We start from the raw sequence: 23,237 nt of genomic DNA, 5'->3' as shown, positions 1-23,237 counted from the left end.
GTTATACTTATACGTAGTTTCATCGTCGTCCCATCGATCTGTAAGGAAATCGTTTTGGGGACATTGCTTTTAAGCCTCAAATTACGCTGTTGCCTGTTGGTATTTTTGACGACAACTGATTGGGGTCTTTGTTTTTTAAGTTGAAAAGTTTTAATATCTTCTTAAATACTACAAATTAGTTGACGAAGTTGAACGCCAACCATCGTAGAACGACGTATACTTTAATAGCCCACACAACGTAGGTAGAATCTATTGTATACTTTAAAAACTAAAACTTATAGCTAGAGCCTAGAATTAATTGAGAAATGTCAAAATTCAAAATCTTTAGAGCTGGATTAATCCGAAAGCTTTATTCTTCTTTTGCAAATCTAAGATTTTTTCTTCTCTCATAAATATATAAATTCACATTGGATAGTATATATTTATAAAATAATCTCTATTTGTCACTACTTCGAGGAAACTATTACATTAGCAAAAATATAATAAAAATAGTAATAATTTTGATAAAAAAAATAGTGAATTAGAGTAGGTGAAAAAGGCAAGAACTTTTGGCATGCTTCACGTTATTTCTAGTCTTTTGCTCTCTATGACCATTTCTTTTTTTCTGTTTTAATAAAAAATTACAAATTAAATTTAGGTATTTCTGTTGGGAAAGCCGCGGGAAAGAAGAAAGAAAAGGTGAGAGACTTGAGAGAGAATATGAAAAAAAAGAGAGATTTAGTTTTCTTTTCAAACGACGACCTCTTCTCCTCTCTCCTCCTCTTATATTACATTTTCATCTCTCCTTTTTTTTTTTTTTCTTTCCCAGATCATCATCGTCATCATCACCTTCTCTCTTTCTTTTTTTTTTTTTTTTTTTTTTTGCATTTCCTCGTATCAGATTCAAATTCCTCTGTTCTGATTACACAAGATCCTCTGCTCTAATATCAAACGATGGCAACGGTAAGAACAAAACCCATCTCCTTTTAAAGAAAGAAAATTTCACATCTTAATTCTCTCATATTATCGAATTCTGGTTCATTTTTTTCATTCGGTTGATATGTTTTTAAAGTTTCCTCCTCCTTTCATACAATCTTTTATTTTGAAATTTGTGCCAAGAACCATTGCCAAAAAGTTTCAGAAATCTGCATTTTTTTTATGATGAATCCAATTCTGTTTCTGCATGGTTTTGTAGGGTAATAGAGGGAGACAATTGCCAAAATTCGGGGAATGGGACGCGACGAATCCAGCATCAGCACAAGGATTCACTGTCATTTTCAACAATGCTCGTGATGACAAGAAGACCAAGAAAACCGCTGTCGCAGGACCCGAGAGTATTGTTACACCTCCTGTAAACCAAGAACCTCCAAAAACCAACAACCATCATCAGAACCACCGTAACAACCATCATCAGAACCGTAAATCCGAGACCCCACGATCAAAGGTGCTTTCTTTTTTCCGTCATAGAATCGTGTTCATTGCATAATTCTCTCTGCTTATAACCTGGTTTCTTTTTCCTCTTTTGGTTGTGCAGAAGAAATGGCTTTGTTTCCGTTAACTCTGGTACTGGCTCTGTTCTGAAGAACCTGATTAGCAAGAAGAATCGTGGAACCGAGTGATCTCCAACAAATTACAGCGATCAAACCTGTGTGATCGTCTAAGATGTTGTAGGAAACTTATCTTCTTCTTCTTGCTCGTTGAGTTCCTTTTTTTTTTCCACTTGTTTTGGCCACATTTGGGTATATGAATATACATTATTCTTGCTACTTCTTCTTAGTTAGGCTAATTGGCATTGCAGCTAAATCTGGAGCAACTCTGTTCCAGGGTTTAGCTCCCATCACATACAATATAAACCAACCATGGTAGAAACTTAGGAATTAGGTTTCAAGCAAGAAACAACCAATGAAAGAAACAGGCAGGCTCCATTTAACCTCAAGAGTCAAAGGGTAGTTACAGATTACAAAAGTTTCCTTGGTGAAAAATTGTCAAATGAACTGAGGATAGGCTTGCCACATAGAGAGATTGTTTGGAGAGTAAAATACCTAATCGTTTAGTTAAGAAATTTCAAACCCATGATAGAGACACAAGGTATCAATAATGTAAGTTTCTGAATGTTTGGTCGTCAATTCCAACCGTCACTTTCACTCCCATTTGCACCGACCTGATGAGGAGGTTCTACATTGGCCTGGGAGCTTTCTGTCGAATAAGGCGGCTGGACGGAATGGTCGAATCTACAAGCTGGACCGAATTTGCAGATGCCGTACCGACTGTAATGTGTGCAGACGCTTTGATCCTACATATCAGTTATGCAATCAGTCAAAACCCGAGAGACTTCTATTTTGAACATTTCAAAAGGGGCTATTACAAGAGTCAAAGAGTTCATCAAACATTCAAGAACTACGAGCACTAATTAAAGAAAGACTATCAATAAAAAAGCCAGCAACTTTCAAATACTAGCACACAAGAACAGACGACGGAAGGAGAAAAAAAAAAACGAACTTACAGGTCTAAGGGGTAAACCCTTGTCATTGAGAGCATAAGGAGGCAGCTTTGGCAACCGATTCTTAGGATGGTGGTATCTGCAATTGAATTTGAACTTACAGTCCCCAGTTTTCATATAATAACTGCACTCAGGTTGGTCTGGACGTTCTGGAAATTCTTCAGCTGGCATTTGATATCGGTATTGTGACAACATACTTGTTTCAGCAGAGGAATTGTTCATAAGGTATGTGGTGGAAGGGGTAAACACACCCCTTTCAGATGAATACACAGAAGAAGCCTAGGCAGATAAGAAAACCAAGATAAAGTCATCGTTGATAATTCAGATAGAAATAGATCCAGTGGTAGTGTACTAACTACCTGATAGCCATTCCATTCTGGAGTTTGAGAAGGAACTCCATGAGTTTGTGACAGCATGGCTGGAATAAAAGGAGTTGAACCATTCGCATGCCTTGGTGAAGACCAGGAAGTTGAACTTGCTTGGAATGTGGACTTTGGAGAAAATGATCCAATGGATACATTATTATTACCACGCAACGATGGGGAGTCGGTTCCTCCAATGGTTGTAGGATCAGGATGGTTAAACTTACACTCAGCTCCAAATTTGCAGGAGCCATTGCGCATGTAGTAAGGGCACTCCACTTCTCCCTACCGATGGTTAAAACACCATTATATAGCTTCGAAAAGACTAGCAACAGAATGTAAAGAAAATGGCATCAATTAAATGGCAAATACCGGTCGAATAGGAAGGCCGAGGAAGTTAAGCTCGGGTGCTGAGGCCAGACAAGAATTTGTTTTGGAATGGTTGAATCTACAAGTTTCTCCATATTTGCACCCTCCAGTCCGAAAGTAATACTGTAAACCTCATGCAAGGAATTGGAGCACATGAACCGGATATGAGTAACTTACAATTGAAAAAACAAAGAAAAAGGGAGACTTAAAAATGCAGATCAAGATGATAGAATGAAACTTCAGAAAGCAAACGTCTGATACATGACGAGAGCATGTAACAAGGTTAAAATAAAGAGAAGTAACATTAACCTTGCAATCTGTTTGTCTCAGATTATCACCATCCTCTTCCTTTTCTCCTACCTTATTATCCCTAGCAATCTTCGATACAATCTTCAATCCCATAAGAAAAACGAAAATAAAAGATCTTAGCTTTTTTTAATCATTTAACACTAATCATTCTTCTGATCCCTCAAATACTTTTGAAGCACACAAACCCTTAAAACCAGAACCAACATAGATTGGTTCCATCAGAAGCAAACACAAAAAATAAAGCTTTCTCCATTGGTCTAGCAACGAAGCAGTAATTATATATTATCTTACTCACAAATGATATACCCATGTGCCAGTAATTAAAAAATGGTGTATCTTTATAAACAAATCTTCACTAAGATCAATTAGAAAAACACACAATTAAGAAGCAATATCCATGTCAGAAGCAAACGTGCAAGAAGCTACAGAAGGGTAAAAATTTGAAAGTTTTTTACTTGGATTTTTCTGGAAAGAGGATGATTGAATTTGCAAGTGGATCCGAATTTACAGCTCCCTGTCCTCATATAAAACGAGCAATCCTCTGCTTCTGGCCTCACTGGATACACAGCTTCGCTCTCCTCACTCTCGTTCTCACTCCAACCATCATCATAACCATCACCGTCTCCATTTTCTTCATCATCTTCCTGGATGATGTCTACAGCATTCGAATCCAAACCTCCACTACCCTCACAGACGCTCATCGTCGTCTCACTATGCTCTTTCGTAACTTCATCCAAACCCACATTCTTAAACTGCTCACTCAAGTCCTCCTCCGCTTTGTGATTGATGACATCAGAAAGGGATCGATCAGCAGATAAGTCACCAGAGTAAGATCGAGAAACAGGTTTTGCCTCAAACCCATCTGCAATTTTTTCGGAATTGACCATCTTTTTTTTTTTTTGCACAAATCAGTAAATCACATTACAAATAAAAAAACCCTAATTTCAAGGAGGGATTTAAGAAGAAGAAGATCAAAGGGTTGAATAAAGTTGTTTCCTTTTTTTTTTTTTTTTTTTTTTTTTTTTCTCTATAGAGACTTAAAGTTTATTGTCGTCTACAAACGTCACGAATGAGGATCCCAAAGAAACCGTTGCTTTTTAATATGTTGACAAGTTCCTTCCCCATATAGTTTGTGTACATGCACAATTTTTATGCGTTTCTCTTTAACTTTTTTAATTAAGTTCCATATTTTAAGGTTTATGATCTCATATACACCTCAACTTTCTGATTGAACAAGCAGCCCCCTTTTATTATTTATCAAAAGTTGACAATAGGATTGATTGTTATAGACTCAAAACAGTCAAAGAAGACGAGAATCTGTAAATGCAACAACAATTGACTGTTTCCAAATGTTAAGACTTTGACTAAAATAATGCCTCCCAAATTCCAATGGATTAGTTAATCTCTTTATGTATATATCATCTTTTTTTGGTCTTCTTGACTGAATGACCTGTCTTCCGTTTATGCCGGCTGAAGTCAGAGACAAATCTGAATGTTTGATCACACCCCGGTTCAGCGCATATGTAAGGCCTGGCACCTGTGTGAACTCTTACGTGCTCGGTTCTAGACCAAGACCATTTGAACGTCATCTTACATCCTTTCCATGGACATTTAAGAGGACGGTCGTCTGAGTGAACGCGCTGGTGTTGAACCAAATACTTGTGTGAGAATAAGTTTTTACCACAGCCTTTGATAGGGCAGATGTTTCTTTTATGCAAACCCAACTGTTTTTCTGTACTGAAACTCATCGTGCAACCCTCCATGTCACATTTGTACGCCGCAAATTCCTCTTTGTCATTCTCTTCTTCTTCTTCATCTTCCTCCACATCTTCTTCACTTGCAACTCTGGAGAAGGAAGCATTCCTACTTCTTTTCTTACCAATCTTCTTTTGTTTTGTTTCTAAAGTCCCTCTCGAGGGCTTCGGTATTCTCACCCTAAGCCGTGTGCTAGGTCCTTCCATGTATGAATCCAGTTCTTCATTCTTCTCTCTCGGACTCTGAACTACCTCGTTTTTTACTTTTCGTTTAGCTGTAGACCTTGTTTGTCTTTTCCCTGTAATGCAAAAATCTTGTTCCTCCAAAGAATCCTCAGCTGAATCATACTCAATACCTATTCGACTAGCTTGTCTGTTTCCTTTTTCCCGATAAACATCATTTTTTTCTGAATCATATGAAACCGGATTTCTATACACTTTGGTCCGTTTGCTCTTTGGAATACTCCTGAGGTGCCTGTAGATATTACCATCATCACGACCATATACAGAGTCCTCCAAAGCATTTCTATCGATTGACTGTTGATACAGCTGAAAACTATTCTCTGTTGAGCTCTCTGAAATTGCATGTTTCCTTACAGTATATTCTTCTCCAAGTGAACGGTTTGAAACCTCATCATCTGACTCAAATTCTTTAACACCCCTGTGTCGACGAATTCCCTTGATCTGCTGATCAGTCATTTGATTTGACGAATCTCCAGAAGCCGTATTCCCTGTCCCAAAATAAGACTCTTCCTCGTTACCGGAAGCCCTCCACTGCTGCTTATAAGAATGATCCTCTGATGTGTCATCCGAATCTCCATCTTCCCTCTTAAAAGAAGTAAGCTTTTTGCGTGGCACAGCCTTTGCTCTTGTATTTCTCTTCCTACAATACGTTCTTCCAAACATTGTGGTTGCATCTCTAGAAGGAAACAATCTCTTTCCAGTGAAATCCTCATCCATATCAGCTCGGAGATGACAACTTCTTTTCGATTCTTCCCCCTCTAAGTCCTGCTCCAGCAAAAAGGGATGCACCTAAAGAAGAGAAAATATATATCTTAAATTGAACCAACGAAAGCAGAAACAGAAGTATACTAATGTCCGAATTAGTAGGGTTTCAGGTTAGGTAAAAGTACCTGATGCGACATCCAAACTTTACCACACCATTTTCCAACAACATATTTCCTCTGTCTGGAAGATCTCATACCAGAAACTTCAGGTTTCGAGGGTGAGCTCGTTGCTGGTGAGCTACGACCAAATGCATTGTATATGACAGAATTGTAAGGCATCTGCTTACTATACAGAGGAGAGCGACTGAGAATAACGCTGTAAGAAAGGTTAATACCCAATTTTACAGTCCAATCACTGTTCCCACCCTTAGCTTCAACATAATCCAACGCTGCCTGAATCGTTTCCTCATCTTCTCGGGTCACATTCCTAAATTCAGTATCATTCCAATTGTGATTGATGGCAAGTTCTTCAGCAACTATCTTTGCTTCACTTTCTATCCTGGGGTACTCTGCAAAAATTGTGCGTCTAAATGATGAAAAAGACTAAAGAATGCATAACTGATTCTAAAAACCCAAACAATGTCACAAAACTAATAGAAATAATTTTTGTAGTTTTGCTGTCACCTGGATGGCATAGTAACATCATGTGAATCCCCCCAATAGAACGTAGTCGCTGTTCCACTTCTGCAGCATGCTCAAGACAAAACACGTGCAACCGACAGGAATCGTCATCAGATCTTGGAACAAATGGTAAAGCTATTTCCACAGGTGATGAAAGTGTCGAACAAGTTGAAGTAGCATGTGAGCCCTCAATAACACCTTTCTCTTTCCCACATACAAGTCTTTGGCTGTTCAAATGAGAAGATCGACCATCTCTAGCCTCCTCGTTGACATTTGTAACAAAAGACTGTGTTTCATATGCACAAGAACCACTTTGGTCATAGTTTTGCTCTTCCGAGACAATAATGTCATCTTCTTCATCGGAATCCGAAGAATCTCCATAGGCTGAGGCTAACAACCCAAGAGCACCATCTTCTTTATGGGGTTTTGTTAAAGAAGCTGTTGAAGTTGTTTGACCGCTTGTTTTCATTGAGTGATCCGTAGTTTGAACAGGGACATTGTAGAAGTAATCTGCATCATGCTTTTCCGTGCTTTCTGCGTGATGAAAAAAAAGTTACTAAATACTAGCATTCATGTCTATACAGTTACACTTGCAGACTTACCATTAAAGGATACGCGACTAGTGACTTACGTGAAAGCTTCACAACAGGAGCACTTGCCTCCTGATCAAGATTTGCAGATTTGGAAACAGCTGTCCAATCATTGAAGAAGCTACTATCTGCAGACATGATAAATCTAGCTGCTGCTTCTTTAGGTTGAACAATAGCTACACAATCAAAGCTTAAGACTCCGCATGTAATACAAGAGAATAGCCTCTGATCCGAAAGCCTAACAGCTCCACCTTCTTCCCTCCTTTCAGCATCAGACAGAGTTTCTTGAGTTACATTCTCCCTGCTTGCCAGGTGATTTCTGTTCCTTTCACATAAAGATGAAAACTTTTCTTTCACTGAAACTGTATCCTTTAAACCGTTATTGAAACTGACCATAACACTATCACAACTTAAGTCCTTATCCTTTAATAGGATTGGCTTTTCCTGGTTAGTTCTCAAATCGGATCCAATTCGCAGGTCAGAACAAACTGATATATCTGAGGAACTCTGTGGGAGAAGGGCCACTGGGGATCCTTTTCCAAGAGAAGAGAGCAGTTCATTGTTGTGGATAATGTTTTCAACAAATAGCTTTTTGGTCAATCTTTCTCCTTCGCTTCTTTTCTTATCTTTCAATCTAGAACTCCGTGAGTTGGTGTTGATGATTGCTGGCACTCTGCAATGAGTGAAACACACCTTATATGAACCTTTCAAGCATTTAAAAGTTGGGACCTGTTAATTAATAAGAAACAAGTACCTAGAACGTAGAGCCAATGCATAGTCATATAGTAACTGAAGATGAGAAACCATTGGAGGGTAATTTATCGCAGCTCGCCGGATGGCAGCATCATCGGCCATTCTCAACCATTCCGGAGTTGCAATGTTAGATGCTTCGCCACAGTTGAATCCTGAAACCCCCAAGATTGTTTTTTTCGGCGATAATACAAATTAGTTACAACATGGTAAGCCTTGAATGATTAACTTGAAGAGAAGTAGGTGGATCACTCACCATGACTAAACCCTGAATGATATGCTCTTGGAAAAGTGACAACAAACTCTCCAGGATTCTGTACTAACCTGATACCAAGCAAACAACTTGTGTGAAAACCAATAGAAAGAAACTGCCTCTGGATGTTACTATTCAATTAACAGAGCACACGCAAGAAAGCCATTACCTACAACACGGTATTCCGGCTTTAAGAAATACTTCAGGGGACATCACAGTTGTCTTCTCACCAAGAGTATATGATGTCACTGATAAGGCACATAAGAGTCATAAATACTTAGTTTACTTCCATACAGCTACATAAACATCTTCTACCTTGGTCAACTTTTGCAGTTAGAAGCAACATAAGGATAGGGACGCAAATATATATTAACAATGAGACAATGAATTGAAACTAAGCTCTCACACTTGCAGAATTCTTTTAAGAGAAAGTAGTTATCAAAAGGAGACTCAGACTTGAAACAAAAACCAACCAAGCACAAGTGACAATGTAACAGAGTATCCGATAGCAAAAGGCATTCGGTGGAAAAGAAAACTCACCAAGAGGATTAAGCTCTCCACCATAACCATGAACCCTAACCACCTCCTCAAAAGCAACGGCAGCATCCTTTGGCACGCCGTACCAAGTTTTACCAGCACCCATATGCAAGTAATTGAGACTATGAAGGTCATGGTCCTCGACATGCCAAGCAAACCAACTAAACATCATAGCAATATACACCATTGGAGATGTAACTCCAGGAATCTCCTCGTTCATGAACTTAAGCAACGATCCTTCAGCTCTAGCCATTGCCCTCATGTTCCAAGCTGTCTCACCCACTGTTCCTCCATCACCACCATACTCTCTCCTCCTTGCAGCTGCTAGACTCAGAGGTATAAAAGCCGAGCCAGGCATGTCATTGGCGTACTCAACAGAGAAGGGTTTATCCACTGAGGCTCTCCAGTAAAGGGTTTCGATTTCTAGCGGAGAGAGTTGACTCTTTTTACCACATTTCTTGAGATAATTCTTCTCAAAGCTCCTAGCTTTGGCCTCGAACTCACCAAAACTGTAATGCTCTCCGCTCTGCCACACGGGTCTCTGCACCGGACGCTGCTTCCTAGGGCAAAACCCGATCTGCTGTTGACGCGTGGCGAATGTTGGACCACCGTCATAATCGCACGAACTCTCACCACCGTCACGAACCCTCGACGCTGCTCGAGCCGCCAGAGAACGGTTAAGGTTAGAAATCGAAGTTTTCTTGGAAGGAGGAGGCACTGGAGGCAAAATTTTGCAGATTCCGTACTTGGAAGCTTCTTCTTCGATCTTAAAAATGTAAGCGATCGGATCTTGGAACTCTGCTAAAGTAGGTCGGAACTCAGGAGCAACCGGCAACGATTTAAGCCATGGAAACACGTCTTGACTCTGCTCTGAAACCGCCATCAGAAACAAAAAAACAAAAAAAAATGAAACCTTTCTCTCAAATTAGTTCACTTGAAAAGCCTATTTAGATTCTGGGTACACTTGAAAACGCCATTACAGAGAAAACAGAACAAATAAAATAAAATTGAAGAAAAAGAGGAAGCAGAGTTAATAAGAGACTTCGATGAGTCTCTTCCCCAAAAAGGGTTTTAATTTTGGTTATCTATCTACTACTTTAGGGACCTCGAACAAAACGACGGGCTTGATCTCATTTCCTTTGTTTTGTGTCTCTCTGGTTTTTTAATCAAGATAAAAAAAAACAGAGGAAACTTTGTAATTTTTTGTTTTTTGAAGAGGGTTGGGTTTGGGGGCAGAGCAAGAATCTCTGAGATTGGGATTTCTCATTACTCTGTTTTGTTTTTTTTCCTTAAATTAGTCACTTTGCAGCTAAAGAAGTGAAATGAGTAAAACTTTTGCTGTAAAAAATTTTCGATGACGAGTAGGAGTAGTGTTTGTTTTACTATTTACGATTCTACCATTTCGTAAGTTATGGAGACACATTTGTTGTATGTCTTTCTCTGTTTGGTGCATTCAAAAACTACTGTACACTCTTTTTGCAGGATTGCATTTTCCATTTGGTAACATGGCCTCACATTTGGGTTATCTGAAGAAGTGAGTCAGTACTCAAAAATTCAGGTAATGTCATTAGCAATTTGGTATTCTTTATCAAAATGTCATATGAAGTCCACGGCGATGGAACTAAGACTGTCAACCCACCAGAATAAGCCACGTAGACAGCAATTATATTTAAAAATAACTGAAAAGTCGCTGTTCCTAGTTCGTAGATTTTCGAATTTATTTAGTGCAAATGTGATGTTGCCTCTGACCACTGGAGTGAACAATAAACCAAACGGTGTATATATGCTTTAATGTACAAAACAACGAATCTAAACGTAGCGATTATCAAAATTTAGAAAAAGGGAGATTTACATAGATGTAATATATTTTAGGTAATATTACTAGAACTAACAAATTTTTTTTTATTACTAAAATATTTTGGATATTTTAAAAATTCTCATGTACCCTTGTTTTATGTTATAGGAAAAACGTAATTATAAAAATGTCATTGCTACATCAAACGTCACATTAGAAATCGTTGACGTGTATTAAATAACTTAGCTGTAACGCATTACAGAGGTAATGACGGCTGAGTTATGGTATGTTGCACCTGATTTATGGAAAAAACATTTGAGTTAGAGCGGACGACTGACATAGAGCGTAACTCAGCCAAGCGTTACGGCTGACTTAATGAAAGCTGGCTGAGTTATGCTCTAACTCAGCCGTCATTACGGCTGAGTTTTCACCTGATGGTTGAGTTGTCAAAATTTTGGTTGAGTTATCACTACAACACGACTGAATTTAACTTTTCCGGCTAGCTGAGTTATGAACAACGGCTGACTTATGAGATGTCGTTACGGCTGAGTTATTGTTAAGCACTATAACTCAGCCGTCATAAGCTGACTTATCGGACAACTCGACCATTTTGCGGCTAACTTAGTAGCAAAAGATTAATTACTAGAATATCATTCAGTTACGGCTGACTTATTAAACGATACGACTGAGTTACAAATTTTCAGTTGAGTTATGACATTAAGCGGCTGAATTTGGTAGCCATTTTTTTGCTTTTTAACTACTGTAATAGTATTCATGTTGCGGCTGAGTTATAATCTTGTTTGATGGCTGATTTAATTAGGTTGATTTACATATTCGTTTGGTGGCTGAATTGCCACTTCAGACGCATCATCCATGTCAGCATTCCATGTCATCATCTTCTCCGGAAATACGAAACGTCGTTCCTTCGACTCTTGTTCTTCAACTGGTTAAAAAGTGTTTTTCACCTTGTTATTCCCCTTGTTTTTCCTCGTTCTTAACTTCTTAATTACACTCATTCTTATTAATTTTCTCATTCTTATTAATTTTCTCATTCTTCTTCATTTTATTTCATGGATCCAGTTCTGGTAATTGTTGTTTCCGATAATTGGGTAAAAAAACACAAATATGTATTTAAGCAACACGCATGTTCGCGATGTAAACAACTTGGGCACAATGTGAAAACTTGTCGGATGTAGTATTGTTGTAATACATTTGTTTTATTTTGTGTAATAACTCAGCCGTAAGACATTATAACTCAGTTGTCATATTAATCGACGAGACCTTTCGTTTTCCGCTTTCAGATTATTTCTTGTGATAACTCAGCCACAAAGCATTATAACTCAGCCGTCATATGAATCGACGAGACCTTTTGTTTTCCCGTAAATACTATAACTCAGCCGTCAAGTCGTATAAATCAGTCGTTTGCTTTCAGATTATATCTTGTGATAACTCAGCCACAAAGCATTATAACTCAGCCGTCATGTGAATCAACGAGACCTTTCATTTTCCCGTAAATACTATAACTCAGCCGTCACATACCGGAACTCGAAAACAAGGGCAGCTTAGACGGAAACAAACAAGACAGCGACGACGAAGAGATAGAGAGCGAGAGAGGACAGCGAGCGAGTACGGTGAGAGATGACGACAAGAGAGTAGAGAAAGACAGAGTATCGCTGGCGGAATTAGGGTTTGGCGACGAGAGAGAGAGATTTTTTTTCCGGGTTGTGAAACAGTAAAAACTGTTCAGTTTCCATCTCTTTTGATATAAAGAAGAAACTGTCGATTCTAGAAAAAAAAACTGTCTAGTGACGTGAATTATGGAAGATAATGTATATTTTAATTTGCTGATGTGTATTTTTTTATTATTTTTCTAATCAAAATCGGAAAAAAAAATCTAAAGGGTAAATTGTAATTACACCTAGAGCACTAAATATTTAAGCAATTTTTAGAAAAATTATACATATCATGAATAAACCAACTTTTGGATAACATCTAAGTAATTCTTTCTTAGAAAAATACTTAGGTACACTCCTAGGGTGAACCTTCTTGTTCGTCTCTTCCTCTTCAACTAATCAAAATCTTCTATACATTATTTTATTTAGAAAATAAATCAAAATTAAATAAAAAGCAAAACAAATTAAGGAAACAAATTTTGTATAATTTTTTTAAGGAAAGTTAAGTATTGGCTTGGTTTAGATATTACCATTAGAATAAAATGATTTATCGGTTTGGATTTACAAATAAGGTGATTAGGGTTTAGATTTTACAATTAAAACGAAATTATATGTCGGTTTAGGTTTACAAATGAAGTGGTTAGGGTTTATATTTTACAATTAAAACAACATTATATGTCGGTTTGGGTTTACAAATGAGATGATTAGAGTTTAGAATTTACAATTAAAATGAAATTATATGTCGGTTTGGGTTTACAAATGAGATGATTAGGATTTAGATTTTATAATTAGAATGAAATTATATATCGGTTTGGGTTTATAAAAGAGTGGTTTAAGTTTTGAATTTTATAATAATAGATACAGATTTTGTTTTATTATTTTATAAGGAGGTGAATGAATATGTTCTGAAACGTATATTTCATATTCTCAAGAAGTGAACAATGGGGTTTACTAATTGTTCCAAATTTTATAAACTTTCAGATTCACTTATAAACGTAGAGACTGCATTGGTCTAGCAATGTTGTACTCCTCTTTGTTGAGGTCAAGAACCATATTAAGAAACAGAGAGAAATAAACATGGTTTCAAATTGCTTAGTGCGCAAGAGACTTACGTGACGATAAGAGACCAATCAAACATAATCCAAGAATATCAAGAAGATTTTATTATCAAAGCCAACATTATGACTTCAATTGTCTCATCATCAAATGAATGTCAAGAAAATAAAAAGTCTCATCATAAAATTATCTCCTTAACTTAACAAAAGCCAAGAAGAAAAATATGAACTCATTATTTTTTCGTTCACCAACAAAGAGAGAATATGTCTTAAAGTGAAACGTCTGCAACAAACAATGGCTCTTCCAAATGTTAAAGACTTACGACTGAATAATCCTAAACAGACAAAAGAACCAGAGAGACATACTTACTTAGAAAACCCCTAAAATCCCTACAATCCAATTTTCTTCTAATAGATCAATGGAGTTATCTCTTCATGGTAGATTCCATGTTAGAGCCTAAGTTACCTTTTCTTCGTCTTTTTAACTGAATGACCAGTCTTCCTCTTATGCCGGCTAAAATCTGAGACAAACCGGAATGTCTGACCACAACCCGGTTCAGCACAAACATAAGGCCTAGCGCCTGTGTGCACCCTTATGTGTTCGGTTCTAGACCAAGCCCACTTGAACGTCATCTTACACCCTTTCCATGGACATTTCAGAGGACGGTCGTCTGAGTGAACACGCTGGTGTTGAACCAAATACTTGTGTGAAAAGAAGCTTTTACCACAGCCTCTAACAGGGCATATATTTCTTTTATGCAAAGCCAACTGTTTTTCTGAAGTGAAACTCATTGTGCAGCCCTCCATGTCACATTGGTACCCCGTGCATTCCTCTTCCTCATTCTCCGCTTCTTCATCTTCCTGCACATCTTCTTCACTTGCAACTCTGGCAAAGGAAGCATTACTACTTCTCTTCTTACCAATCTTCTTTGGTTTTGATTCTGAAGACCCTCTTGACGGCTTTTGATTTCTCATCCTAAGCCGTGTGCTAGGTCCCTCCATGAATGAATCCAATTCTTCAGTCTTCATCCCAGATGCAAATTCTTGCAAAGTGCGACCTTTTGCGTCTCTCGGACTCTGAACTGACTTGGTTTTTGCTTTACGTTTGGCTGTGGACCTTGTTTGCCTTTTCCCTGTACTGCAAAAGTCTAGCTCCTCGAAAGAATTCTCTGCTGAATCATACTCACCACCCATTCGATTAGCTTGCCTACTACTTCTGGATACTCTTCCCCTTTGCTGATAAACACCATTTTCTTCTGAATCATATGAGACTGGATTCCTAAAAACTTTAGTCCGTTTGCTCCTTGGAATCTCCCTAGGGTGCTTGTACATATCATCATCATCATCATCACGATCATACATTGACTGCTTCTCTCTATATGGCTGAAAGCCATTCTCCATTGAGCTTTCTGAAACTGCACATTCCCTTACAGAATATTCTTCTCCAAGTGAACGGTCTGAAACCTCGTCATCTGACTTAAATACATTATAACCTTTATGTCTGACAATCTCCTTGCGCTGATCAGACATTTGATTTGACGAATCACCAGATGCCGTGTGCCCTGTCTCAAAATAAGACTCTTCCTCATTCCCAGAAGCCCTCCATTGCTGCTTATAAGAATGATCTTCCGATGTGTCATCAGAAACTCCATCTTCCCTCTTAAAAGAAGTAAGCTTCTTGCGTGGCACAGCCTTTGCTCTTACCTTTCTCTTCCTACAATACTTTCTTCCAAACATTGTGGCTGCATCTCTAGAAACATTACAAGGAAACAATCTCTTTCCAGTGACATCCTCATCCATGGCAGTTCGGAGATGGCAACTTCTTTCTTCTTCCCCCTCTAAGTCCTCCAGCAAAAAGGGATGCACCTGAAGAGAGAAAAGAAAAGCAGTCTTAAATTGAACCAAACCAAACAGAAACAGAAGAGTAGTAATGTCTGAGTTAGTATGATGTCTGGTTAGTCAATAGTACCTGATGCGACATCCAAACCTTACCACACCATTTCCCAACAACATATTTTCTCTGTCTGGAAGATCTTTTACCAGAAACTTCGGGCTTCGAGAGTGAGCTTATTGCCGGAGAGCTACGACCGAACACATTGTATATGACGGAGTTGTAAGGCATCTGCTTACTGTACAGAGGCGAGTGACTGAGAATAGCGCTGTAAGAAAGGTTAATAGCCAACTTTACGGTCCAATCGCTGTTCCCACCCTTAGCTTCAACATTATCCAACGCTGCCTGAATTGTTTCCTCATCCTCTCGGGTCACATTCCTGAATTCAGTATCATTCCATTCGTGATTGATGGCAAGCTCCTCGGCAACTATTTTTGCTTCAGCCTCTATCCTTCGATACTCTGCAATGATTATGCGTCTAAATGATGAAACTGACTCAAGAATTTGCATAATTGATAAAGCAAAACCCAAACAATGTCACAAGACCAGTAAAAATGAAATCTTGTAGTTTTGTTGTTACCTGGATGGCATAGTAACATTATGTGAATCCCCCCAATAGCACGAAGTTGCTGTTCCACTTCCGCAGCATGCTCAAGACAAAACACGTGTAATCGACAGGGATCTTCATCAGATCTTGGAACAAATGGTAAAGTTATATCCAGAAGTGATGAATTATCGCCTTTGCTTAAACTATTTTGTTTGCCGATAAGACTCTGGCTGTTAAAATCAGAAGTCCGACCATCTCTAGCCACCTCATTGTCATCTGTATCAAAAGATGATGCTTTAAATGCACTTTCTTGATCATACTTTTTTCTTTCCCCTTCCGAAGTAGAGGCATCTAAGCCTCTGTTATCTTCTTCCTCGGAATCAGAAGAGTCTCCATATGCTGAAACCAACAGCCCAAGAGAACCATTATCTTTTTGCGCATTTGTTTGGGAAGTTGTTGAAGTTCTTTGATGGCCAGTCTGAACAGAAACATTGGAGAAGTAATCTACATCATGCTTTTCCATGCTTTCTGCATGATGAAATAAAGTTAAGAGAAATGATAAATATCAGCCATTAACAGGGAGTGCAACTTGAAACTTACGTGGATGATGTGATCTTGCAGCCTGACCAAGGTTTGCAGATTCAGAAACAGCTTTCCTATCATTGAAGAAGCTACTATCTGCAGACATGATATATCTAGCTGCTGCTTCTCTAGGTTGAATAATAGCTACACAATCAAAACTTAAGACTCCGCATGTAACACAAGAGAAAAGCCTCTGATCCGAAAGCCAAACAGCTCCACCTTTTTCCCTCCTTTCAGCCTCAGACAGAGTTCCTTGAGTTTCATTCTCCCTGCTTGCCAAATGATTTCTGTTCCTTTCACATAAAGATGTAAACTTTTCTTTCACTGAAACTGTATCCTTTAAACCGTTATCGAGACCGACCATAACACTATCAGAGCTAAAGTCCTCAGACTTTAATTGGATTGGGTTGTCCTGGTTAGTTGTCAAATCGGATCCAATTCGCAGGTCAGAACAAACTGATATATCTGAGGAACTCTGTGGGAGAAGGGCCACTGGGGATCCTTTTCCAAGAGAAGAGAGCAATTCATTGTTGCGGATAATGTTTTCAACAAATAGCTTTTTGGTCAATCTTTCTCCTTCGCTTCTTTTCTTATCTTTCAATCTAGAACTCCGTGGGTTGGTGTTGATGCTTGTTGGCACTCTGCAATGAGTGAAACAATCTTATATGATCCCATCAAGAAGCTTAAAAAGTTGGATTGTGTATATGAAAAATGAAACAGTACCTAGAACCTAGAGCCAATGCAAAGTCATAAAGTAGCTGGAGATGAGAAACCATTGGAGGGTAATTTATTGCAGCTCTTCGGATGGCAGCATCTTTCGCCATTGTCAACCACTGGGGAGTTGCAATATTAGATGCTTCTCCAAAATTGAATCCTGTAACCCCCAAGATGTTTTTTTAGATAACTTAAATTACTTCAACATATTAAATCATGAATGAGTAACTTGAAGATACTAAATAAAAGTTGCTTACTCACCATGACTAAACCCCGAATGATAAGCTCCTGGAAAGGTGACGACAAACTCTCCAGGATTTTGCACTAACCTGATACAGAACAAACCATTTGAGTACAAAACGAGGTGAAAAATAATGGTGCCTCTGGATTTTCCAATCAATTGAAAGAGATGAATAGCAATTAAAACTTTATTTTCTGACCAAAGATGAGAATGCAAACAACAAGATGATGAAATGAACAGAGCACAAAAATAGAAACCATTACCTGCAACATGGTATTCCAGCTTTAACAAATACTTCTGGAGACATCACAGTTGTCTTCTCACCAAGAGTAGAAAATGTCACTGGTATTACAACAACATAAGAGGCATAACATTTAGTTTCCTTGCATACAGCTACATAAGTAGCTTCTTCCCTCGACAACTTTTGGAGGAAAAAAAGCAGTTCAAAGAAACAAAAAGAACAGAGACACAAGAAAAACGACAATCAGAACAAGGAATTGAAACATTGAGTAACTATAAGTAACACTCAGTTAACACTAATTAACGTTCACAAGATACTCACCAAGAGGATTGAGCTCTCCACCATAACCATGAACCCTAACCACCTCCTCAAAAGCCGGAGCAGCCTCCTTTGGCACGCCATACCAAGTCTTACTGGCCCCCATATGCAAGTAATTAAGACTATGAAGGTCATGATCCTCGACATGCCAAGCAAACCAACTAAACATCATAGCAATATAAACCATTGGAGATGTAACTCCAGGAATGTCTTCCTTCATGAACTTAAGCAATGATCCTTCGGCTCTAGCCATTGCCCTCATGTTCCAAGCCGTCTCACCCACCGTTCCTCCATCACCACCAGACTCTCTCCTCCTCGCAGCTGCCAGACTCAGAGGGATAAAAGCCGAGCCAGGCATGTCATTGGCATACTCAACAGAGAAGGGTTTATCCACTGAGGCTCTCCAGTAAAGGGTTTCGATTTCTAGCGGAGAGAGTTGACTCTTTTTGCCACATTTCTTGAGATAATTCTTCTCAAAGGTCTTAGCTTTAAACTCGAACTCACCAAAAGAGTACTCCTCACCACTCTGCCACACGGGTCTCTGCACCGGACGCTGCTTCCTGGGGCAAAACCCGATCTGCTGTTGCCGCGTGGCGAATGTGGGACCGCCGTCATAATCACACGCGCCGAAGCCTCCGTCACGAACCCTCCCCGCCGCTCGAGCCGCTAGAGAACGGTTGAGGTTAGAAATCGAGGTTTTCTTAGAAGGAGGAGGCAGTGGAGGCAAAATTTTGCAGATTCCGTACTTAGAAGCTTCTTCTTCAATCTTAAAAATGTAAGCGATCGGATCTTGGAACTCTGCTAGAGTAGGTCGAAACTCTGGAGCAACCGGCAACGATTTAAGCCATGGAAACACGTCTTGACTCTGCTCTGAAACCGCCATATCTCTCACACGGAAAGCAAAACAAAGACCTTACTTTCAAAATTGCTTCACTCTCGACTTCTGGGGGTACTTACTAAAACGCCATTACAGAGCATAAACAAAACAAACAAAAATTACAGAGACGAAAAAAAAAAAAAAAAACTTTTTAAGAGATTCGACGAGTCTCCACCATTTCTCCGGCCAATAGATTTATTGTCTTAAAGGGGTCAATCCACTTTTCTCCTCGAAAAACACGAAGGGAGGGTTTGATCTCGTTTCTTAGGTCTCTCTGTTTTTTTATTGGATTAAAGAAACAGAGGAAAAAATTGTATTTTTTCTTTTAGAGGGGGTTGGGATGGGGTTTGGGGCAGAGCAAGAGATTGTGATTTCTTCTCAGTATTAAAACAAGTAAAGAACACTGATGTAAAGATACCCAAAAAGGGTACTTATTTTGTTTATCATTTACGATTCTGCCATTTATTTAGTTCGATTCGACACACACACATACATTTCTTGTTTGTCCTCTCTGTAAATCCGTTTGCACATTCGAAAACTCCTTTTTAAAACCGTAAAGAGTACAATTTTACTATGGATTAAAAAGTTTTAAATTAGATACTTTTTTGATACATATATTTTTTAAATTAGATACTTTTCCTTAAACATTTTGGGTTTTGTATTAATAATCATAAAATTATTTAGTGAAATCAGCAGAATTAGATTGAGAATGAATATTAACACCAAGATATCATATATATATTGTGTTTTTTGGTTGGTTGAATACATAGATCATAGATGTGATTTTATATGAATATGAGCCCTTGGTTTAACGAATGTTGCCTCTACCCACTCACGACACCATAAAGCATAGGAGTATAATATGCTTAAAATTACACCAACAAAAAAAGCTCTAAATCTTTAGAAATGATCACCTTAACAAAAGTTACTAAATAAAAATAATTAGTTGAAGATTCACAATAAAAAGATACCTACATTTCTTGGGAAAATAAAGCATGTTAAAAGGATAAGCACAACAATAGTTATAAGCGTTGAGAGTTCATCAGAGTAACTAGGACAAATAAGTGTCTCAATAACATGAACCTTATCTTCAATGTATCTCTAGGCAAAGTAAATTCAAAGATCATCTAAGCTTAACTCTGATGACATAAGCTTTGGCTTGAGTCTAAGAAGGATTATGTTCTAATACAGAAGAATATGACCTTAGTTAAAAACCTGTTTCTGTTCTGTTTCTGAAGATGGCTTTGAAAGCTCGAGTGTGACAGGACAGTGATCACTCCCATAGAAACCTGAAACAAATCAAGAACCAAAATTGTTGCAAAAGAGCTAAACAATAATCCTCTATGAATCTGTGTGATGAACAAGCGTTTATATCATGGCACCTTCTAGTTCTATCCCACGACCGTGCATCTTACAAGATACTATACGCTCTTTGAGTTGTTCAGATACCAGAAAATAGTCGATCCTCATTCTCTTTCCTCGGTACCTTTGGCAACCAGAATATGCATCTTTAGAAATATGTGGAGGTTATGGACTCCATGCCATGTATAAACCGTGACATTCAATGTTGGTCATGTAAAATAAAACTAAAATGTGTACTATCTACTCACTTTCCAATGGGATTCCCCGACCATGAGAATCCACTTTCCATGTCTTGCTCCTTGTGTAGATACCGGTATGCATCAACAAGCCTTCCTCTGTAACAGTTTCCATGAATATAATTAGAATCAGATGTTCAGTGACTATAATCTCTATTCTAGAAAGTAAGACTACTAAGACATATTATGCATACTCTTTCATAATTGCACCAAAGCGTCCTCTCTCAGATGGTGTAAATCCAGGCTGTCCGCAGTCCTGCATAATCAGAAAAGATTCAAAATCACTGTAGTTACTGTATGATTCTAAAGTCCTTCTCACGGATAAGCTTTCGGTTCAGGCGTAGTAAAGTCATCTACAATAAGAGGTCACAATGCAGATGTAGAGACAAGAAATGAAGAGAAATCAAAGGCCGACGGAAACATAACTTTATTGAGAGCCAGCCCTGTTTTTTTGGATAAAATCTATGAATGATAAAATAAACCGTACAAAATCTGGTAATCTTTACCTCTTTGTTTGGAGGCACATAACCATTAAGCTTTGCTGTTGCGAAAAATTCTGGGTGGCTAACATCTATCTCCTCATGGCTGCATATTACAAAAATTGAATCAAGGAAGTAACATCAACTTTTATTCTGTAATTCTTAAAGGGCTTAAATATAGAGTATAGCAAGAGAAGAGGTACAAAACACATCCTCATTACCTGACATTTAAGTCGCCACACCATATTAGAGGTTTATCAGATGTTTTGTTTACGAACTCAATAGTTCTCTTGTCCCATTTTCTTCTCCTCTGAAATGAATTCTCCTCCTCTTTCCAACCATTGTTAGGCGAATACGTATTCAAAAGACGAAATGTCTCAAATTCAGCTAAGATAACACGACCATCAGGTTCATGTTTAGATGCTGCATGAATAGTGATAAGTATATAAGTTAGTCATCAATCTGATCTAGCTATGATATATTTCTCCCAAAACTTTGAGGTCAAGAAAATGGCATAACCATAACAAGACAGATAAAAGAAACGTGGTTTCAAATTGCTAGTGTGCAAGAGATTCATGTGATGATACGGAACAAGCCAAAAGGTTATCAAAAATACCTAATTTATCCAGGTTAAAGTAAACTTTTTTGGGCTTGAAACATTTTTTCACCAACAAAGCTGTCCCTGCATACTTCGAATCCGCGAGAGACCACCAAACTTGATAATTTGCCAATGGTGGACTTGAGAGAGCCCGTGTCAAAATCTGCAGTTGGGACAAGAAGTTAAGTTTCCCAGAACTATTATCAAGCTTAAACGTTATTCAAACAACAAGAGAGTTAGTTACTCCAAAAGTGGCTCCTGCATTAATCTAAATCTGTCTTAAACCATGCGACTGCAATGTTGATTCTAACTCATACACCAACGTCTCCTAGTAATCGCAAATGCATCAAAATACAGAGCTTTAACAGAAAAAACAAGCAAGTCAATAGAGGAACCATGGTACCTGTTTTTCCTCACGCAAAACTTTCGTGTCATCGCTCAACTCTTCAGGATTTTTAGGTTTTCCCTTCCCACCAGCAGCAGGCATTCTTACTTCCTAACATTAAGAACACAGTCAATCAACCGCTAAGCTCGTAATCTGGCCCCAAAACACAATGACGCTAAAAGAACTAACAGTGCCATTATAGTCAGTAGCCACAAATAAATAAAGTAAGAGTCTGATCTTTTGCACCACTGACCATTTACAGTGTCATAAGTAACTGAATTTGCATCAACAAGTCAACAAGTTGAACTCACATTTAGAATTAATCCAAAGCACATAATCTGACATACTACGGTATTACTACCAACGCATGTATAAAAGCATCTTAACTTGGGTAGCTTACTAGAACACTAAACAGCAAACAAAATATCATAGGCAACCATCAACTTATATATTTCCATAGCAATACCCACTGACTTGAAAAGATCAACACTTACAGCTAAATTTGAGAAAAATCAAGAGATGCCCAAAACAAACAACAAGCAAAAGTATCTCTTTACATCATACACTACCTTCCTTCACCAACAGAGGTCAGCAAAATACATAAAAAAAAAAAAAAAAAAAAAAAAAAAAAAAAAAAAAAACTCAAACCAATTCAGCAAAAACCCTAGAAGATTAGAATGATTTTAAGCTCCACACACAAACACATAAGCACATTTAATCACATTGCTCAGAATCGACCCAATGAGTAAAAAAAAAAAAAAAGCAGAAGAAGTCACCTGTATGGCGATGACATCGGGGTCGAAATCAGAAACGAACTTAGAGAACTCAGACCAGTTGTTTTTCACCCGAAGAAGGAAGCTATTAGCGTTCCAAGTCACAAACTTGGACGGCTCTTTCTGGTTCTTCTCTTCTCCAACTCCATCTCCGTCTCCGTCACGCTTTTCCGGCGAGAGGAGGCATGGTTTCTTAGCCGCCGTTGAGCCTTCCTTCTCTATGGGCTTGAAGAATCGCTTCATAGCTTTTGCAATTTCGTAGCTTTTTTAACCTCAATTCATCAAAATTTTGATACTAATTTGGAAAAAAGGAACGAACTTTACGTCGTCTCAGTCAAAAAAGACTCAGCCTTTGTGTTTCGGCGTTCGTTGTACCCTTCTCTAACAATTGGTTAAGGAAACCAATTTACACAGTAAAGTTGGCAAACCCAATAACACT

At 38.3% G+C, this 23,237-nt stretch overlaps 5 protein-coding genes across 9 annotated transcripts; 1 reads left to right on the top strand and 4 right to left on the bottom strand.

Moving 5' to 3' along the window:
- The first annotated feature begins 659 nt into the window (after positions 1 to 659).
- LOC104780656 (uncharacterized) lies at positions 660 to 1,745 on the top strand. Its single transcript, XM_010505174.2, has 3 exons — positions 660 to 942; positions 1,175 to 1,423; positions 1,514 to 1,745. The coding sequence occupies exons 1-3, from the start codon at positions 934 to 936 to the stop codon at positions 1,535 to 1,537; spliced, it is 282 nt and encodes a 93-aa protein (XP_010503476.1). The 5' UTR covers positions 660 to 933; the 3' UTR covers positions 1,538 to 1,745.
- A 137-nt stretch (positions 1,746 to 1,882) lies between these two features.
- On the bottom strand, positions 1,883 to 4,643 carry LOC104780654 (zinc finger CCCH domain-containing protein 43). 2 transcript variants are annotated; one of them, XM_010505172.3, is made up of 6 exons: positions 3,975 to 4,643; positions 3,520 to 3,600; positions 3,214 to 3,333; positions 2,839 to 3,126; positions 2,483 to 2,758; positions 1,883 to 2,272 (listed from the first exon to the last, which is right to left on the bottom strand). In XM_010505172.3, the coding sequence occupies exons 1-6, from the start codon at positions 4,404 to 4,406 to the stop codon at positions 2,102 to 2,104; spliced, it is 1,368 nt and encodes a 455-aa protein (XP_010503474.2). In that variant the 5' UTR covers positions 4,407 to 4,643; the 3' UTR covers positions 1,883 to 2,101. The 2 variants fall into 2 exon arrangements, with proteins under 2 accessions (XP_010503474.2, XP_010503473.2); XM_010505171.2 differs by having other exon boundaries at positions 2,836 to 3,126; positions 3,975 to 4,637.
- A 97-nt stretch (positions 4,644 to 4,740) lies between these two features.
- Positions 4,741 to 10,333, bottom strand: LOC104780652 (lysine-specific demethylase REF6). 3 transcript variants are annotated; one of them, XR_015596863.1, is made up of 9 exons: positions 9,035 to 10,333; positions 8,664 to 8,742; positions 8,498 to 8,565; positions 8,246 to 8,396; positions 7,533 to 8,164; positions 6,905 to 7,435; positions 6,616 to 6,789; positions 6,407 to 6,518; positions 4,741 to 6,305 (listed from the first exon to the last, which is right to left on the bottom strand). XR_015596863.1 is itself a non-coding variant. In XM_087510381.1 (9 exons), exons 2-9 carry the CDS (start codon positions 9,387 to 9,389, stop codon positions 4,938 to 4,940), a joined length of 3,567 nt encoding a protein of 1,188 aa, XP_087366507.1. In that variant the 5' UTR covers positions 9,390 to 9,901; positions 10,137 to 10,299; the 3' UTR covers positions 4,741 to 4,937. The 3 variants fall into 3 exon arrangements, 2 of the variants coding, with proteins under 2 accessions (XP_087366507.1, XP_010503470.2); XM_087510381.1 differs by having other exon boundaries at positions 6,407 to 6,789; positions 9,035 to 9,901; positions 10,137 to 10,299; XM_010505168.3 differs by having other exon boundaries at positions 6,407 to 6,789.
- A 3,436-nt stretch (positions 10,334 to 13,769) lies between these two features.
- On the bottom strand, positions 13,770 to 19,394 carry LOC104780653 (lysine-specific demethylase REF6). The gene is made up of 8 exons (XM_087510379.1): positions 18,092 to 19,394; positions 17,793 to 17,871; positions 17,550 to 17,617; positions 17,298 to 17,448; positions 16,593 to 17,215; positions 16,026 to 16,520; positions 15,524 to 15,906; positions 13,770 to 15,420 (listed from the first exon to the last, which is right to left on the bottom strand). Exons 1-8 carry the CDS (start codon positions 18,969 to 18,971, stop codon positions 14,017 to 14,019), a joined length of 4,083 nt encoding a protein of 1,360 aa, XP_087366505.1. The 5' UTR covers positions 18,972 to 19,394; the 3' UTR covers positions 13,770 to 14,016.
- Positions 19,395 to 19,941: 547 nt separating this feature from the next.
- LOC104780651 (DNA-(apurinic or apyrimidinic site) endonuclease) lies at positions 19,942 to 23,234 on the bottom strand. 2 transcript variants are annotated; one of them, XM_010505166.3, is made up of 9 exons: positions 22,802 to 23,234; positions 22,044 to 22,136; positions 21,659 to 21,803; positions 21,264 to 21,465; positions 21,070 to 21,148; positions 20,758 to 20,819; positions 20,576 to 20,662; positions 20,348 to 20,451; positions 19,942 to 20,254 (listed from the first exon to the last, which is right to left on the bottom strand). In XM_010505166.3, exons 1-9 carry the CDS (start codon positions 23,039 to 23,041, stop codon positions 20,169 to 20,171), a joined length of 1,098 nt encoding a protein of 365 aa, XP_010503468.2. In that variant the 5' UTR covers positions 23,042 to 23,234; the 3' UTR covers positions 19,942 to 20,168. The 2 variants fall into 2 exon arrangements, with proteins under 2 accessions (XP_010503468.2, XP_087366506.1); XM_087510380.1 differs by having other exon boundaries at positions 22,044 to 22,132; positions 22,802 to 23,166.
- Positions 23,235 to 23,237: the final 3 nt, after the last annotated feature.

This window comes from Camelina sativa, chromosome 4 (assembly GCF_030686135.1).
Source record: "Camelina sativa cultivar CO46 ecotype springtype chromosome 4, ASM3068613v1".
NCBI lineage: Eukaryota > Viridiplantae > Streptophyta > Magnoliopsida > Brassicales > Brassicaceae > Camelina > Camelina sativa.
This window is presented reverse-complemented; position numbering and strand designations above follow the sequence as displayed.

What these genes read in the sequence shown, in the direction of transcription:
- LOC104780656 (XM_010505174.2), top strand. An exon ending in CCGAGACCCCACGATCAAAG is followed by an intron (nt 1,424 to 1,513) that starts GTGCTTTCTTTT and finishes TTGGTTGTGCAG; the next exon opens with AAGAAATGGCTTTGTTTCCG.
- LOC104780654 (XM_010505171.2), bottom strand. Translation starts at nt 4,406, where the DNA reads ATGGTCAATTCCGAAAAAATTGCAGATGGGTTTGAGGCAAAACCTGTT. An exon ending in TGAGACAAACAGATTGCAAG is followed by an intron (nt 3,334 to 3,519) that starts GTTAATGTTACT and finishes TGAGGTTTACAG; the next exon opens with TATTACTTTCGGACTGGAGG. An exon ending in AGGGTTTACCCCTTAGACCT is followed by an intron (nt 2,273 to 2,482) that starts GTAAGTTCGTTT and finishes ACTGATATGTAG; the next exon opens with GATCAAAGCGTCTGCACACA.
- LOC104780652 (XM_010505168.3), bottom strand. Translation starts at nt 9,914, where the DNA reads ATGGCGGTTTCAGAGCAGAGTCAAGACGTGTTTCCATGGCTTAAATCG. An exon ending in TGGAGAGCTTAATCCTCTTG is followed by an intron (nt 8,743 to 9,034) that starts GTGAGTTTTCTT and finishes GTGCCTTATCAG; the next exon opens with TGACATCATATACTCTTGGT. An exon ending in GCCGGAATACCGTGTTGTAG is followed by an intron (nt 8,566 to 8,663) that starts GTAATGGCTTTC and finishes GCTTGGTATCAG; the next exon opens with GTTAGTACAGAATCCTGGAG.
- LOC104780653 (XM_087510379.1), bottom strand. Translation starts at nt 18,971, where the DNA reads ATGGCGGTTTCAGAGCAGAGTCAAGACGTGTTTCCATGGCTTAAATCG. An exon ending in GCATTGGCTCTAGGTTCTAG is followed by an intron (nt 17,216 to 17,297) that starts GTACTGTTTCAT and finishes CACTCATTGCAG; the next exon opens with AGTGCCAACAAGCATCAACA. An exon ending in AATGTTACTATGCCATCCAG is followed by an intron (nt 15,907 to 16,025) that starts GTAACAACAAAA and finishes TAATCATTGCAG; the next exon opens with AGTATCGAAGGATAGAGGCT.
- LOC104780651 (XM_010505166.3), bottom strand. Translation starts at nt 23,041, where the DNA reads ATGAAGCGATTCTTCAAGCCCATAGAGAAGGAAGGCTCAACGGCGGCT. An exon ending in ATGTGCCTCCAAACAAAGAG is followed by an intron (nt 20,820 to 21,069) that starts GTAAAGATTACC and finishes CTGATTATGCAG; the next exon opens with GACTGCGGACAGCCTGGATT. An exon ending in TTTGGTGCAATTATGAAAGA is followed by an intron (nt 20,663 to 20,757) that starts GTATGCATAATA and finishes AAACTGTTACAG; the next exon opens with AGGAAGGCTTGTTGATGCAT.